Consider the following 18,767-nt stretch of genomic DNA (forward strand, 5'->3'; position numbering starts at 1 on the left):
AACTTTTTGCAGCAGTTAAACACTGACCTGCTCGAAGTCTTAAAATTGATATAACAGTCAATTGATACAGTCCTTAGTAGCAGTTAGACACTGACCTGCCCAAATTTTCAATTGATATATGCACGCAAGTGATGCAGTCTTTAGCAGCAGTTAGACACTGACCTGCCCACTGATATATGCACGCAAGTGATGCAGTCTTTAGCAGCAGTTAGACACTGACCTGCCATGAAGGTTGTTGCTGAACCTGAATGCGCCCTGACTACCAAGTAAAAAAAAAATCAGAGGATGGGGTAGAAAATAAGTTAAAGGTTGAAAGCAGGTATTCTTATGTAGCGACGAAAGGCATTAGAGTTCCATCTGCCTAATTGTTTGATCAGATTCTCAGAATAACCCAGACTTGTGGCATATGTAGCAGCACCTATTCTAAAACTATGACCTTTGTACAACTTTGGGTTCAGACCAGCAAAGGTTGCAGCGGCATAGAGTTGAGTGGAGACATAAGGATATGTAACAGGGTTTCCCCGTATGAACTGGAATAAAGGTCCCGAAGAATGCTTGAAATGTGATAAATAACGATGCAGAGCTGCCACAGAGGGCACATTGTTGGATCTATGCTGCTCTCAAGTGTAATGACAAAAGGATTGTTATGTTTCTGATTTTTGAAATGATGTAAAACTATCTGCACTGATTTCAGTAAAGAACCCTCAAATTGAAAGGCGACATTTGACCGCTGCACCACCAAACTGCTACTTCCTGCAGATTTTGAAACAACTTCCCCAAGGCGAAGGAATGCATGAAAGCATAATTTAAACAGAGCATCTAATACTATGCAGTTTTAAGTTGTATCATAAGAAGTAACATCATTATTAGAGGAATTCCTATCCCAATGTCTAATGTAAGTGCATTGATGTTTCAACATGCTGATGACACTAATATGGCTGTGTCTGAAAAGAAATCTATTTTTGAAATTTTGAAAAATTTTGATCTATATGGAAAAGCTTCTGGTGCAAAAATTAATGTACAGAAGTCTGAAATAATGTATTGGAGGTGGACAACTTTATGAGAATGAAAAGGTATCAATGTGTATAACAAAGACAAAAGTTATGAAAATATTAGGAATTTATTATGGAAGAAACAAGTCTGAGTGTGAACATTTGAACTGGCATGACAAAGTACATAAAATAAGATATTTATTAAATTTTTGGAGACCGAGAAATGCATCAATCCAAGGAAGAGCAATAGTAATTGATACATTGTGTATTTTTTATATGTTATATCAATCCCAAAATGGGTCAGAGAAGGTATTAAAAAAGAATGTACAAACTTTTTTTGGAATTTTGGGAAACATTTAATTTCATACAAAACTATAATTGGAGATAAAAGAGACGGTGGTTTGAATGTAATAGATATATGTCTGAAAATGCTATCTTTTAGGCTTAAATTTTTAGCTAAATATTTTTGCAGTAACAAGCAATTTTTATGGAAGTTCACATGTAGATATTTTTTGTCAAAGATTTGTGATTTAAAAGCAGGATTTGAAATATTTCTATTGAAATTCAACAAGAAAGATCTTCAAACTTTACCACAGTGTTATAAAGAGATGTTTGATGCATGGTATGCAATATAAGATAGTATAAAACACAACAGTAAGAACAATAATATTTATCATTATTGTTTATTTTGTAATCCACAGATTGTTGCTAATAATAAGATGTTGAAATGGAATCATTTTATCCGTTCAGGTATCACATATATCAAAGACATTACTTATGAGGTTATGCCTGGGTTTTTTTTACCCGTTTCCTGTATTATAGAAATTATTTAAGAGGATAATCCAGATATCGATATCAAAATTATCAAAGAAAATTAAATTTGTTTGAAATCAGTTATTCCATTGAAATGGAGAGAATATGTGTGTGAAACTGAATTTACTAGAAATGATTTTGTGCCAAATTTTCTTATCAGTTTAAACGATCAAAACATTGTGTTCAATTCCTGTACTGTGAGGGTTTTTTAAAAATAAAATATTGATGGAGAAGTTTTTTCACATCTGATAAATTTTGGAGTAATAAATTTGAATTGGTTGATGAAGGAGATGTGAAACAAAGATGGTTTGTTTTATTGGAACCCTGTAAATCGCCAGATATTATTGAAACTGATTTTAAATTTTTTCATGATATTATATTTACGAAAGAAAAATTGTTTAAATATTGGAAAACTTAATCTAAAGTATGTCCAGTGTGTGAATCAGAAAGTGAAGATTTATTTCATTTGTTTTTGCAATGCAAAGAACTCAATGATTTCAAAAATAATTTTGTTATATATCACCTTGAATCATTTCTGAAAGACTGTGGAAATAGCGTTTACAATTCTTTGAACTTTGAGAAAATGTTTCTAACTGGGTATACGAAGAAAAGCAACCATGTTAATTCTCTCTTTGTGAATTTGTTCCTTTCAGTATGTAGATTTTGTATTTTTAAAAGAAGACAACTATGTCTGCAAAGTGGTAAACGACTTGACATTACAAGATTGTGTAAATATACTTTGAGAAACTATATTTCATACAATTTTTATCAATTATGCACTATTGAAAACAAACACATATATTTCATAAAAAGTTCTTGTATAGAAATCATATTGTGAAAGACACTCGGGGTGTACTTTTAGATATATTTAAAAAAATAAGATATCTATGAATTATCTGTTTTAACAGTTATTGTACTGATTAAAATGTAATTGCCATATATGTATGATGATGAAAATCTATAAAAGATATAAAAAAAAAAAAAAAAAAGCGTCGACTGCCTGTTCGAGTCCCGCAGGGGTTTCAAATTTTTCTCAGATTCCTCTCTAATAAAACTGCATTTTTGGACTGAATAAAGTAGATTTGAAAGTTTTCATTTTCAAAATATTGTTGTAGATATCCTTCACTTTTCATCGATATCAAATTTCGCTGGTGTAGCATACCTCCTTAAGAACCTAATATGCGTTTGTTTTATCATATAGAATTGTACCTTACTAGTAAATATCGAGTTATCTTCTGCTTGACAATGAATAGACAAATAAAACGGTTTGTTTTACGAGTATTGTCAAATGGTATCCTGTGATTTGTCAGCAGCAGTCGATAGTGTGTGGCATTAAGGGTTATTTTTCAAATTAAAACTTATGGAGTATCTGGTCATCTTTTTTGTTTTTATAAACGTTATCTTTGAAGTGTCAGGCAGAAAGCAGAAAGTTATATACAAAAAACAATTTATCTCCATTAATACTGTTAATGCTGGTGTTCCACAGGGTCTCTACTTGTGCCTTTACTTTTTAAAAATCTATTTGAATGATGTTTGGGAGAAAACGTTTTGCAGATGATAATCCTATTGAGTATCTAACAAATAATGTTGTTGAAATTCAGCGTATCTTCAATCACGATTTATTTTTTCCCCTCTGTACAAAAGTACAATAGCGAATTTTTAGGTTTTGAATTAGTATTGTATACAATGTTCCAAAATATAGTTTAATTTTGAAAAGTTTGTTTGACAGTCTTCTTTAAAAATGTATTGTATATAAGTATATTGTAGAGTATTGTTAAGTTGCAAGAACTTGTCTCCAAATCGTTTGTATGTACTTGTATTATACAATGAAATATGTTCAAAAGAAATGTTTATATATTTTCTTCAATGAATGGTTTAAATTTCACATTTGTATATTTATAATATATATTTATTGATTTGATTTTAATTCTGTACTTTTTGAAAATAATCCGTAGACAAAAAGAGGTAGTTCTAAAACATTTAACTGATCAAAGAGTTCGCATTCTTTTACAACTTTTGTATGCAAGAAAACTCTGCTGTACTTGCGTCGTAATTAGACATACCTTGTAACTGTAAGAAACTAAACGAGGAAGTTGGTTGTACATTGAGTCTTTCGATATTCTGGTATTTTCTACCTATATACACAAGAAATACGCCCGATTGATTTTCTAGTTGCAATCGAGCATCACAACAGCACCCCATTTCTTTAGAATGAATATCTGTTCAAGTGAATTTATGTCCATCAATAAATCACGATATGTCAATAAAATATTATGTGGTGTGAAGAGTTATTCCCCGTTCAACATTCTTTGTCGGAAAGATAGCATGTGCCTGTAATGTCTTAATCACAGGCAATTGCATCGCTTGGCATCGAATTTCCTATTAAAGAGTAAAGGTATATAAAACTCTAAATATAGGGTACCCAAGTTAGCCGATGTAAACACAATAAACCAATCGATATAAAATTCTACTTTGTATTCTGATATATTTATACATAATCAACCTATATTACTACCAAAGTTCATCCCGAACATCAGTATACTTCCCAAGATATGCAGAAATGAATTCGGAAAAATGCCTATTATTTGATGGTCGACTTTTAACTGGGTCCAGGCACTATACGACTAAACAGTATGTTTGAGCATTGCAACGAGCTATTACATAGAATGTGCTGTATAAGATATCATTTCCAAAATGAATTTCTTACCCCAATTCATGAAATGAACTCCGTAATACCTCCAATTGACTGAAAATTGTAAAACCGTCTGTACTTTCACTATCACAGTCATTTTGATCGGTGACACTAACTATCCTAATTAACATCATTATTATAAATCGTCAAACACCTATGTTAATTTGGTTTAGATAACCCAGCAGATATGTGGGAAGATTGTGCTATTAGTGATACAAACATGAAATTTGGTACACTGATAGAGCATTCTGCTAGGAAGAGTTTTGGATATAGGGACATTCCAAATTTATCCTTGGACCAAATTGGCGGTCATTCTTTTGAAATGGCCATTTTCGAGTAATATGAGACACAGGATCCATGTCAATATAACTATATTTACTCATCAAAAAGCACATCTATGACTTTTTTTCACATAAGCAGGCTCTGGGATGCCAGTTAAATGTGTCAAAGCTTACACACCATTCATTTGACCCTTCTTACCAAAAATAGTTTTGAACATTTTTAAAACAAACTTAGGAAACGCGACGAAAATGAACGGGATATGTCACTTTAACACCCTGGGAGTGCTCCTAGTTGACTTTTACATAAAATTTAGTGCACAGAAAAGGCTTGGATCCAAATGATATAGTATTCTACTTGATTGTGTACAAGTTTGTAATCTCTCCTGTAAACAATCTTGTATACTCCCTTTCGCTGTGCACTGGAATGTGGCCTTAACGCACTGTTCTCTGAAACCCATTTTGCATTCACATGTTATAAATTGCCGGTATGTCCCAGTTGCCTGCGGGAGGATTGCCCTATACATACTCCAGTCATTATTAATCTGAACCCAATCCTATTTTCTTGGCGAAGGAATCTCTGGTATGGAAATCGTCATCTGACCGGTACCCAACAGAAGCCGGTTTGGTAGGCAGCTCTCTGATAAACTGAGAGCTTCTCGAGTTGGTGGGATGGCCTCTATTGATCTGCCACTCTGGGTGAAGAGATACTTGCAAGCCTCATTGACATGTTCTAGGCTGCTGGTTCGATCGTAGATCAGGGCAACAAAACACCCCAGTGGATCCTTGGGGTCAACTACAACTGCACAGAAAGCTATAGTGACATGATTATAGGATTTCCATGTTTCCCATGTTGTTTACTCCTCCCACGGTATCATACCCAGCGAGGGCGTACACGAATGGCAACTCTCGGTATTTGTTCAGTGTCATAGCCATTTTGCGGACTGTCACGAAATTCTTTCCTATGGCAAAACAACCCAAAGTTTATCGATGTCCAGCTGCTGTTACTGCAAGGATCAAATATCTGTGTCCAATGTGAAGATCGACACCTTAGTATAGCCCCGCCTCACTGCATCTTAGGCATGGAGTAATATTCTCGTATATGCCTCCTCCTGACTGCACAGGGAGCCTAGAGCAACACCTTGTGGTTGTATACAAAGCATGTCTTTGTTGTTTGTGCTGATGATTTGCTTCTCTGTTTTCATGGTTGCTATCCTAGTTGTTAGGAAGGCAACAATTCTATCTTGTTTACATGTATGCGGAGGAAGGCCTGTCAGTTCCCTTGGGTGGAACTAGATGGCTTAACTCGTCTCCTGATGCTTTACTCCTTTTCCTGGTGTCTATTTTCAACTGTCTGGGAAGTTGCAAACATTATCTACCCTGTTTGAATGCTGTAGCTGAGATATGATGTACGGTAAGAATATTATGTATACTCAGAGACTTCAACAAGCACTTGTTGAACTGAGGTTATGATCAAAAGTTATTTATTGCCCCCATTTGTGAATTGATCTACCTAGCCCAGGGGGCAAAATGGACCCTCCTTCTGGACGAATCGGGAGATGCTCAGCACCCTATTATAGGAGATCGAGAGACTAAGTGGAACAAAGCATCAACCATGTCTCGTTTCCGAGTTTTTATGTACATTAGAGTGTCCAGGTACACATGCAAGGAGGTCTTCCAATTGTAGCTGTGTCTGATAGACTCGATACAACTGGTACTCTCTCGGATACGTGCGTAGCTGTCGAAAATGAGGAGTTGTGAGACTATGGAAGTAGGTGTTGATACATATGAGTGGCTTGACTGTTCTTCAATACTTGGATGTTAGGACCATTCAAGATCATACCACCTAGTGCTACAGGAGAAGAAACCGGCATTTCGTAGCAGTGGGTTTCAAATGAACCACGAAAGGTGTCATCATTTTCAACATGCCTATTTGGACTATGTTTACGGCTCTAGGATGACACATTATCACTGTCAGCGTCGTGCTTATATGTCCTCTGCAGGGCTGAGTCAACATCCTGGTTGTCAGCAAACAGAATATATTGACCGGACTAGTGCTCCTTCAGGTCTTGAAAATATGTCATGATTCGATCTTTGAGTTTGGCCGAGACTGTACCAAGCTGTTCCAGTCTAGTGGTGTACAGTCTTGTCAAGTTTACCAGCTTGCCATAAGAGCATCCATGCAGGCACCATCAATGTAAGCTACCAGTTTTCCATGGGTTATACCATGATTGATATCATTATCTTGATCATCCACTGTTGTCTTTGTGACCTTAGCTATGTTATACAAGGATAACAGACACTTCACGTGTGCTATAAGGTCTCAGTTTAGCAAGAGGGTTAGGGTTAGCCTTACCCTGCCTTGTTTCATAATATCAGAGCAGCTGCCCTGACAAATTTATCAAGATGGATAGTGGAAGCTTTGCGCAGAGAAGTGTTACTTACTGGCTTGTCACAAAAGAAACACTTTCCAGGAAGTAACTGTGTGTGGTCTACATGTACACTCTGATGTTTTGTACTTGCTTGGGACACTTTCAGATTCTTCACTAGTTTCCATCTCTGTGTCCGATGCAGTGCAGATTTGTTATACTTCAGTCTGCATGAATCATGCAACTTAGCCTTTTGGTTCAGAAAGATCGACTCGGACTGTATAACCCCACTATCGTCCAGGGGGACTTTTCTAGGGATTTTGGCAGGCAGCCGATCTGACTGAAGTTGTGTATAATGTCTGCATGAATCTAAACTGTATTTCGCTTGGAATCAAGTGGACAGGAAAGGATCTCAACAGTGTCCTCCTGACATAACACACACTTGTTTTAATCTGTCATAATTATAAGACAAGTTTGTTGCAGATGTACTGGGCTGTTGGGGATCTAAAAGCTTCAACTGCTTATTGGTCATTGTCATTCAGGCAATATGCACCACCTACATTTAGTCAATATACAAATTGGAAACCAATACCAAGCAAGTATAGTGTATGAGAGAAGGTGCTGTGCAGCAGGATTATCACTTGAAAAAAGGAAACAAAATGGCATAGATATATTAGTAAGTTGTTACCAGCCAATGAAGTTAAGACGTTATTGCATAGTATGTACATAACAGTTGATAATATACTCACTGCATTGTATTTCATATCCAGTACACATAACAGGGTTGAACTATGAGGCAAAATATGCAATTCATAGCCGTCATTTTGTAAAATGGCCGCCATTTTGTAAAATGGCTGCCATTTTTTGCCCTTTGAGGAATATGGAATGTCCCTACCTCCAAAATTCATTGTAATGGTATGCCCTAAATGTGTGCCAAATTTCATGCTTGTATCATCAAAGGCACAATTTCACTGGCATTTTCAGATATCTACTATGCTGAGATAAAAATAGACAGTTGTATATTTATAAATACTTGTTATTAGTCTAATTTATGTACTATAATGAATCAATATTGATAAAAATTAATGTTTGAGTCTCTAAATCGTTATGGGGTCCTTTCATCCCTTTTGGGTAGTTAGTGGCATCAGAATTTGGTATATTTCAGAGCCAACCTTTTTCAAAGAGTGCGTAGATAGTCTTAGTCTGCTGATATTTTTTCTTTGTTCTACAGAAAGTATCTTTGCTAGATAGTGTAAAATTGTCAGTCAGAAAAACATAGATATAACATTTAGAAGATTCACGTATAATGTATCCTCCATGTACAAATTTATATAATTATTGCGTGAGAACAATGTAAATTGTCAAATCTCTACTGTATCGTCAGTTTCCTTTCTATTACATTAAGAAGTGTATAACATGTAACCTTTAAATCTCTGCTGTATCGTCAGTATCCTTTCTATTACATTAAGAACATTCTATAACATGAAAGGTGATCAATCTCAGAACTCGAACAATCAATACAAAATAGATAGTTGGGCAAACACGGACCCCTGGACACACCAGAGGTGGGATCAGGTGCCTAGGAGGAGTAAGCATCCCCTGTTGACCGGTCACAACCGCCGCGAGCCCTATATCCTGATCAGGTAAACGGAGTTATCCGCAGTCCAAATCAGTGTGCCAAGAACGGCTTAACAATCGATATGAAACACATCAGACAGCATTTGACCCAATGATAAGTTGTATTGACGAACTAGATAGTTATATCGACCATAGAATCTGCGAAATGCTGACTTCAATCGAGACTGTTGAAACCCCTGTACCATCAAGTTGTTTGTCAGTAGCTTACCTCGATTTAAAAACTGACTATACCCAGAACAAGCTCTTGCATATCGATTCAGTTGAGATATATAAACACCATATGCATGTGATAATGGAATATCGCTACATGAATATGGGAAGTTGACGATGGAGAAGCTGAAATTATCCCGTTTGTCATACAGTTGAGTTGTCAGTTTTCCGTTAATGTCTACTTTCAATAAAATATCTAAGTATGAAGCAAAAGTGGACGACTCTGTGGTGTCCTTTATTTCGAACTCACGGGGATATATCAAATATGAATGAAAGTTATTATTGTTAATAGACAAAACGTCATGTAACCTTTAAATCTCTACAGTACCGTAAGTCTCCTTTCTACTGTCATATACTATCCTATTTACATCTCCTAGATACCTTTGTAAGAATCGGCCATTTATTTTCGGTTTTGTTATAATTATTATACATGTTCAAATTGTTATAATGCTATATATAAGATGCATGTCTTTCGTAATAAAAAGAATTTATATATATATCTGGAACCGATCATGCGCATTGATTACAGGACTTGGTTCAACGTGAAGTAACGACCATGGTCTCCTCGGCTAGTACTTGGGTATTTTATTGAGCTTTCTATCTATCATAAGTAAGTATGTTTACCTAATTTCATCAATTCAAGATCTCCCTGACCCCTAATATGTATATTAGACTATGATAAAAGCATTTTGAGTTTGGTTAATTTTACATTACTTTTAATCTGATTTTACCATTAACTCAAATTGTTCATATTGTTCTTGTTAGAAAATAATCATTTAAAGCATTACATGTATTAGCTGTCATTTTGGTGTCGGACATTTTGTTGTAAAATTTTGATTTCCTATTTCAATGACAGAAAATTTAAGGTTTATTGACTATTGTTAACAATATTTGTGTTTAAAAACCCCATCCAGAGGCTCTGAATGAAGTAAAATTACATTATTGTCTTTCCGTATAAAAATTGACTTTTATATAACGCTATAAATTCAAAAGATTCGAAATCTTTATTTTCATAAAATCTTAAACTTACATGTAGTTTATGAATGATTATGGTTCAAGTCACATACAAAACTACCACAATAACACATTTCTGTAACAATATAATTTTTTTCAGATTTAGAACTAATGTTGCTTAATTTGAATTCCAAATTTCATATAAATGTTTGTCAAATGATTGTGATTTTTTTTTGTAAATTATGTTATAATTCTATCGTAGAAATGCATGATAATGCCATGTCTTGCTTGTAACGCCTTTTCATGTATTCGGCTTTTTTAATAAAATTTTAGAATTTTGAACAGGATAAAATTGTGAATTATAGTAAAGGAAGTACATATGCTCTGGCAAACCAGACGTTGTTCCGATAAACAAACACAGGGTTTCAATTCCTGAATACAAAAGCTGTGACCCCCTCCAACTGAAATCATTCAGACTACGTCCTTTCAAATTCATTTAAAATCAGGTAAGTAAAATCAATGAACTGTGGTCTAGGAGCATATTGACTTACACGAAAATTATTATATATGTACTAAGAAGAGAGGAATATTAAAATCCCGCAATAGACATAAAAATCAAAAGTACCCTCATGTGTTTAGTACACCAGAAATGATAAAAGAATTAGAAAGGTTACATGAGGAATACGTTTTGGTCGAGCTGACAAAGCTTGTAACAACATTGTCTTTGTAGGGTTCATTATTACAATTGTATTTTAAACGAACTTGGCATTCATTCCACATTTAGCAATCGTACTTATACTCCAACTGCCCTTTCAAACGATGGAATTCTAAAAAAAAAAAACAAAAAAAAACACAACAAAAAACCAACCAAAAAAAAACATGCTTCAGTTTTAGGCACATTTGGTATCCCTGTCGGTGGGTCGAATGAATATGAGTTACCGTAATTATACTGGATTCCTAACCTACATAAAAACCCTTACAAAGATACATTGCTGGATCCAGTAAGTGTCCTATCTTTGCTCCTCACGAAAATGTTAACAGCTGCGAAGGAAAAACTTCAAACTTCGACCCACTGTGCGACTGCATATGCCAGAAGTGGTTTTTCTATATATAAAAAACTTCAAAGAACTTTTAGCTAACTTGAAATCGCAAAACTTTTCTCACATCAACAACATGAAAACCTATGACTTTTCAACACTTTACACGACCATTTCACACGATAAATTAAAGGCTATACTTTTTTAAATCATAGACGTTTGATATGTCAATAAAAATGGAAAACGGAAACATTCATATCTAGTGATCAGTCATCCTAAATATTAATTTGTCCAACACCATTCTGATTCCACGCACAAAATATACTAGATTTCCTCATTGACAATATCTTTCTGATCTTTGGTGGTCAGTTCCTCCAACAATCTGTCGGAATCCCCATGGGTACGAATTCTGCTCCTTTGTTAGCTGACCTATTTTTATATTCATATGAAGCAGAAATTATTCCGAAACTTCTACTTGAGAAGAAAAAATATCCTGCTGGGCCTTCAATTCGACATTTCGATATATCGATGACGTTTTGTCTATTAACAATAACTTTCATTCATATGTCGATATATCCCTGCGACCTCGAAATAAAAGACACCACGGAGTCGTCCACTTCTGCTTCTTACTTGGATATAAATCTTGCCTAGATGATCGAGCGGTCTAGCGCGCTGGTTACATGCTGCTAGGAGAGTTGGTTCCGCAGGTCGTGAGGGACGGAGGTGGGTATCCAAATAAAGTGAAATTTTCTGTGCTTTATATGTAAAACTTATACGGTACCAATTTCGATGCACCATATGCGCATTTCAACAAATAATGTCTCTTCAGTGATCCTCAACCGAAATGTTTGAAGTCCGAAATAACAATAAAGTTTTAGAGCTATTATAGAGAAAAACTGTGTGCCAAAAAAGTGGAGTCAAATTCGTCTAAGGATAAAAGCTATGCGTGAAGGAGATAATCCTTAATTTTGAATTGACTTTCTAGATTTTATAACAGCAATTAAATATACATCCGTATTTTCAACCTAGTAACGAAATACTTAGCTACTGGGCTGTAAAGACTCTCGGGGACTAACAGTCCATAAGCAGAGGCCTCGACCCAGGGGTCATAATGTAAAACTTATACGGTACCAATTTTGCTGCACCAGATGCGCATTTCGACAAATAATGTCTCTTCAGTGATGTTCAACCGAAATATATATATATATATATATATATATATATATATATATATATATAAAGAGCACTAAAATGACAGACACAAACAACAGTGAATTGTCAAATTTTCAGGACAACCTGTCCCTTCCTCAGAACGATAGAATATTTACATCGAAAAGAAAACTAAATAGAAAAGGAAACTAAAACTACAACTAAACTACAAAAGCTGATAACAAACAAAACGTTTGTACAATATCCCTGTTTCTGTTTCAGGAGATCACGTGGTATCGGCGGCCTCATACTGCTACTACAGTTACTACTACAGTTACTACTATTGTTACTATTACTACTACTACTACTACGAAACTGACGGTGGGTCAATCGCTGGAGCTGTGGTGGGATCCATTGTAGTGGTCATTATCATCGTAATGGTCGTCGTGATAATCTGCTACAAGAAGCACAGACAACCCGGAGTGATCGTTCAACCTGCATCGATAAATGTGACCACTGTCCACCACACGAGCACCACAGGTAATGACTTATAAATCATCACGACAAATTACATGTGTAAGTAGTATTTTCTAGAATTAGAGTAAAGGGGTAGCTGTAAAGATAGGGGAAAAAGATATAGAATTGTGTTGATTTCAAGCATTATATTTGAAAAATGGTCTCTCTCTCTCTCTCTCTCTCTCTCTCTCTCTCTCTCTCTCTCACACACACACACACACACACACACACACATTAGATCCCACCTCTGGTGTGTCCAGGGGTCTGTGTTTGCCCAACTATCTATATTGTATTGCTTATTGGAGCTATGAGATTGATCAGTGTTCGTTATCTTCACCTTTCATAATGTTTTGCGATCCAATCGAATTGTGGCTGTCTTAAATTGAAATGTTGCGCTCGTTATTTGAATCTGAGGAAGAATCAATTTATCAATCTATCAAAGCCTGTACAGAACACTATTTAAATAATTGTACCTACATGTAATCATATTAAACACCGATCTACTATAAGAACTATACATACATGTAAAAATATCAAACACCAATCTACTATTAGAACTATACGCAGTTGTGTTAAGTAGGGCCATAAAAATATGTCAGGAAAAAAGCGTTGATAAACAGATCAATTTGTGACAAATTCTGTAAACACAACCCTTTTATACAAAAACAATATTTATATATCATTAAGTGCATATTGACATCTTATACATTTTTCACCAGACCGACAGTCTCTACATCAACTCTGTATCACGTGATCAAATATCAAGATAAAAACGTATCGTGTATGTATAAATCGTTGAATTGGCACGATATCCAGATATTAATGCAAGTTGAAGTTAATATAACTTCAAAGCATATTAATTTCTTAATTTGAAAAGTGCTGAGAGCAAGTTTATTGTGACTTGTAACATGTCTAATTTTTGCATTGAATATGCAAGATGCAGCGAATTTTGCACATACGAAGTTGAATCTAACCTGGAAAACATATTTTCTGTTGAAGCTAGAATTTGCTGTCCTAACTTTCCTTTGGCACTGAAGTTCACATGTCACATAAATCAAACATCTTTCACTTAAAAATCTCGGGGTGTCGTGCCAATGATGAAATTTTGATGTACAGAAACCCTGTTTATGCAAATGAGTCCATTGTGAAAGTAACTACACGTGTAGATTAGGGGCGATATCAAGATCATAATATAATATGGATATTACTTTAGCATGTATGCTATATAAAGAAGAAATTGAAACTTTTTCAATATCAAAGAGAATTAATATAACCCATTTGACGGAAACTTTTACGCAATTGCAGTTTACTGTATGACAGCGGTGGTAAATAACGAAACAATATTTTGACATTTCCAACCACAAAAGGACTGTGATATGTGCGTCATGACCTTCGTCATGACGTATTTTTCATTGTGACGTCGCGCAATGTGCCAGTGCGGTAAAGTATATTTATATACAGCACTGGTATTAAAAATTTTATGGGGAAAGCCTTAACTCAACCGCGTACATACATGTAAAGATATCACACACCAATCTACTATAAGAACTATATATCTACATGTAAAGATATCACACACCAATCTACTATAAGAACTATATAACTACATGTAAAGATATCAAACACCAATGTACTATAAAAACCTCCTGTGCTTACTTACAATTTTCATATCCAATCACTCTAAAGGGTTTCGTAAAATATTAATTGTGCCACATACTGAACTAAAAGGAATACAAAAGACACCTAAATTTTCAGTTAAAGCGAAACAAGATGTCTTTTTAATATGTGTGTTCAAATGGAACCTACTTCAGAAAATCACTAGAATATAGAAATTAAAGAAACATATTACTGTTGTGACTCATGATTAATGATATTGTTATATAACAGTTCCTCCAACGCAACCCGGATACGGACAACCAATGGGATACGGACAACCCGGATACGGACAACCGATGGGGTACGGACAACCAGGGTACGGACAACCGATGGCATACGGAGGACAACCCACATATGGAGGACAACCGCAGCCAGGCTACAGTGAACATTCAAGCGGCGATGCCGCTTACCCGCCAACGCCACCGGTGATTTGATGAATTGAAACTTTTCTTGACTTTCCAGTACTCCGTATATTATGCGGTACTGTGTGATAAAAAGATGCAATATTCAGTATTTGATATTTATTTTAATCAGACAGACAGACAGACTAAGAAAGATATTTTATATTAAAGAGGTACTCTACATCGTCATAATGGTTGACATCCTTTCAAAACATGGATGAAAATATAAATACATGCGTCAGCAATATTTGTCTTCATTTAAAAAAAAATCGCCTAGTTGAGTAGCTCAGTAGGTTAGCATGTTGACTGCTGAACTGTAGATCGCGTGTTTGAGTCCAGCAGGGATTTTAAATTTTTCTCAGATTGCTTTCTACTAAAACTAAATTGTTTTGACTAAATGAAGTAAATTTGAAAGTTTCAAAATATTGTTGTACATATCCTTCACTTTTCATCCATATCAAATTTCTCTGGTGTAGAATACCTCCTTAAAAACCTAATGTGCGTTTGTTTTATCATATAGAAATGTACCTTATTAGTATTTATCAAGTTATGTTCTGTTTGACAATGAATAGACGAATAAAGCGGTTTTTTATACGGAGTATTGTCAAACTTTATCCTGTGATCTGTCAGCGGCAGTCAATAGTGTGTGGCATCAGGGGTTATTTTTCAAATTAAAACTTATGCAATATCTGGACATCTTTCTGGTTTTTAAAAACGTTATCTTTCGAGCAGAAAGCAGAAATTTATATACAATAAACAATTTATCTCCATTGATACTGCTAATGCTGGTGTTCCACAGGGGTCTATACTTGGCCCTTTATTTTCTTTTAATTTATTTGAATGATGTTTGGGAGAAAACTTTGTCAATGTGTAGACTTTTTGCAGATGATAATTCTATTCAATATCTAACAGATAATGTTGTTGAAATTGAACATATCTTCAATCACGATTTATTTTCCCCCTCTCTACAAAAGTACATTAGCGATTTTTTAGGTTTTGAATTAGTATTGTGTATGATTTTCCAACATATAGTTGAATTTTGAAAAGTTTGTTTGACAGCCTTCTTTATAAATGTATTGTATATAAGTATATTGGAGAGTATTGTTAAGTTGCAAGAACTTGTCTCCAATCAGTCTGTATGTACTTGTATTATACAATGTTCAAAACAAATGTTTATATTTTTTTCCTTCAATCAATGTTTTAAATTTCACATTTGTATATTTATGATACATATTTATTGATTTGATTTTGATTCTGTATTTTTTAAAAATAATCCGTAGACAAAAAGAGGTAGTTCTAAAACATTTAACTGACAATAAAGTTAGCATTCTTTTACAACTTTTGTGTGTAAGAAAATTATATGCTGTACTAGCATCGTAATTAGACATACGTTGTAACTGTAAGAAACTAAACGAGGAATTTGGTCGTACATTGAGTCTTTCAATATTCTGGATTTTTCTACCCATGTACACAAGAAATACGCCTGATTGATTTTTTCGTTAAACTCGAGCATCACAACAACACCCCATTTCTCTAGACTGGATATCTGTGTAAGTGAATTTATGTTTTCTTAGAATTTCATTCTATCACTAAATCGCGATAAATGATTTTCAAACGTTTTATTTACTACATTCTGTTGACACATTTCCTGCAAATGGCTGAATGCACGTGTAAATAAGTCACACATTTTCGACTATATTGTTCAAATACCCAAAAATATCCTTTTAATTTTCAAATGTCCTTTAGAGCGTATGATACAATATATTCTGCATCAACCAATGGAATTAGATACATGTAGATATCCTACTGGTAACTATTAATAAAATAGGATGTGGTGTGAAGAGTTATTCCCCGTTCAACATTCTTTGTCGGAAATATAACATGTGCTTGGTAATGCCTCAATCACAAGCAATTGCATCTCTAGGCATCGAATTTCCTATTAAAGAGTAAAGGTATAAAACTCTAAATATAGGATACCCAAGTTACCCGATGAAAACACAATAAACCAATCGATATAAAATTCGACTTTGTATTCTGATATATTTATACATGTACAAAATCAACCTATATTACTACCAAAGTTCATCCCGAAAATCAGTAAACCTTCCAAGATATGCGGAAAAGAATTCTGAAAAATGCCTATTATTTTTTGGTCGAATTTTAGTTGGGCCCAGGCACTATACGACTAAACAGAATGTTTGAGCATTACAACAAGCTATTACATAGAATGTGCTGCATAAGATATCATTTCCAATATGAATTTCTTAACCCAATTCATGAAATGAACTCCGTAATACCTCCAATTGACTGAAAATTGTAAAACCGTCTGTACTTTCACTATCACAGTCATTTTGATCGGTGATACTAACTACCCAAATTAACATCATTATTATAAATCGTCAAACAGCTATGTTAATTTGGTTTAAATAAGAATAGACATTATAAAACATTTGTATATTCATAAAGACTTGTTATTAGCATAATATATGTACTATAATGAATCAATATTGATAGGAACTAGTATTTGAGTCTTTCAATCGTTATGGGTTCTTTCATCCCCTTTGGGTAGTTATTGACATCAGATTTTGGTATATTTCAGAGCCAATCTTTTTCAAAGAGTGTGTAGATAGTCTTAGCCTGCTGATATTTTTTCTTTGTTCTACAGAATGTTTCTTTGCTAGATAATATAAAATTGTCAGTCAGAAATTTATAGATATAACATTTATATGCTTACTCCTCCTAGGCTCTGGTGTGTCCAGGGGTCCGTGTTTGCCCAACTATCTATTTTGTATTGCTTGTAGGAGTTATGGGATTGATCACTGTTCGTTATCTTCATCTTGCATTTTCCGCGTATAGTCAGTTTTTAAATCGAGGAAAGCTACTGACAAACAACTTGATGGTACTGGGGTTTCAACAGTCTCAAATGAAGTCAGCATTTCGCAAATTCTATGGTCGTTTTAACGATCTAGTTCGTCAATACGACCTGTCATTGTTCAAATGCTGTCTGAAATGTTTCATACCGATTGTTAGGCTGTTCTTGGCACACTGATTTTGGCTACGGATATCTCCGTTTGCCTGATCAGGATATAGGGCTCACGGCGGGTGCGACCGGTCGACAGGGGAATGCTTGCTCCTCCTAGGCACCTGATCCCACCTCTGGTGTGTCCAAGGATCCGTGTTTGCCCAACTATCTATTTTATATTGCTTATGGGAATTATGAGATTGATCACTGCTCGTTATCTCCACTTTTCATTTAGAAGATTCACTTATACTGCATTCTCCATGTACAAATTTATATAATTATTGCATGAAAACAACGTAAAATAACCTCGGTATTTTAGAAAACTTTATTGGTAAAGCTTTTCAGCTAAGAAAAGTCTATACCATGTAACCTTTAAATCTCTACTGTATCGTCAGTCTCCTTTCTATTACATTAAGAACAGTCTGTAATATGTAACCTTTAAATCTCTACTCTATCGTCAATTTCTTTTCTATAACATTAAGAACGGTCTATAACATGTAATCTTTAAATCTCTACTGTATCATTAGTCTCCTTTCTATTACATTAAGAACGGTCTATAACATGTAATCTTTAAATCTCTACTGTATCATTAGTCTCCTTTCTATTACATTAAGAACGGTCTATAACATGTAATCTTTAAATCTCTACTGTATCATTAGTCTCCTTTCTATTGCTTTAGGAACAGTCTGTAGCATGTAACCTTTAAATCTCTACTGTATCGTCAATCTCCTTTCTATTACATTAAGAGCAGTATGTAACCTGTAACCTTTAAATCTCTACTGTGCCATCAGTCTCCTTTCTATTACATTAAGAACAGTCTGTAATATGTAACCTTTAAATCTCTACTGTATCGTCAGTCTCCTTTCTATAACATTAAGAAGGGTCTATAATATGTAATCTTTAAATCTCTACTGTATCATTAGTCTCCTTTCTATTACATTAAGAACGGTCTATAATATGTAATCTTTAAATCTCTACTGTATCGTCAATCTCCATTCTATTACATTAAGAACAGTCTAGAACATGTAACCTTTAAATCT

At 34.6% G+C, this 18,767-nt stretch overlaps 1 protein-coding gene across 1 annotated transcript in view; it reads left to right on the forward strand.

Annotated features, from left to right (window-relative positions):
- Positions 1-15,304, forward strand: part of LOC125654176 (protein shisa-5-like) — a 34,182-nt gene extending 18,878 nt beyond the window's left edge. Inside the window, exons 2-3 of the mRNA XM_056143904.1 lie at positions 12,415-12,672; positions 14,536-15,304. Coding sequence (XP_055999879.1) covers positions 12,415-12,672; positions 14,536-14,738 — 461 coding nt within the window. The 3' untranslated portion in view covers positions 14,739-15,304. The remainder of the gene's footprint in view (positions 1-12,414; positions 12,673-14,535) is intronic.
- The last annotated feature ends 3,463 nt before the right edge of the window (positions 15,305-18,767 follow it).

The sequence above is a fragment of the Ostrea edulis genome, chromosome 7 (assembly GCF_947568905.1).
Source record: "Ostrea edulis chromosome 7, xbOstEdul1.1, whole genome shotgun sequence".
NCBI classification, from domain to species: Eukaryota; Metazoa; Mollusca; class Bivalvia; order Ostreida; family Ostreidae; genus Ostrea; species Ostrea edulis.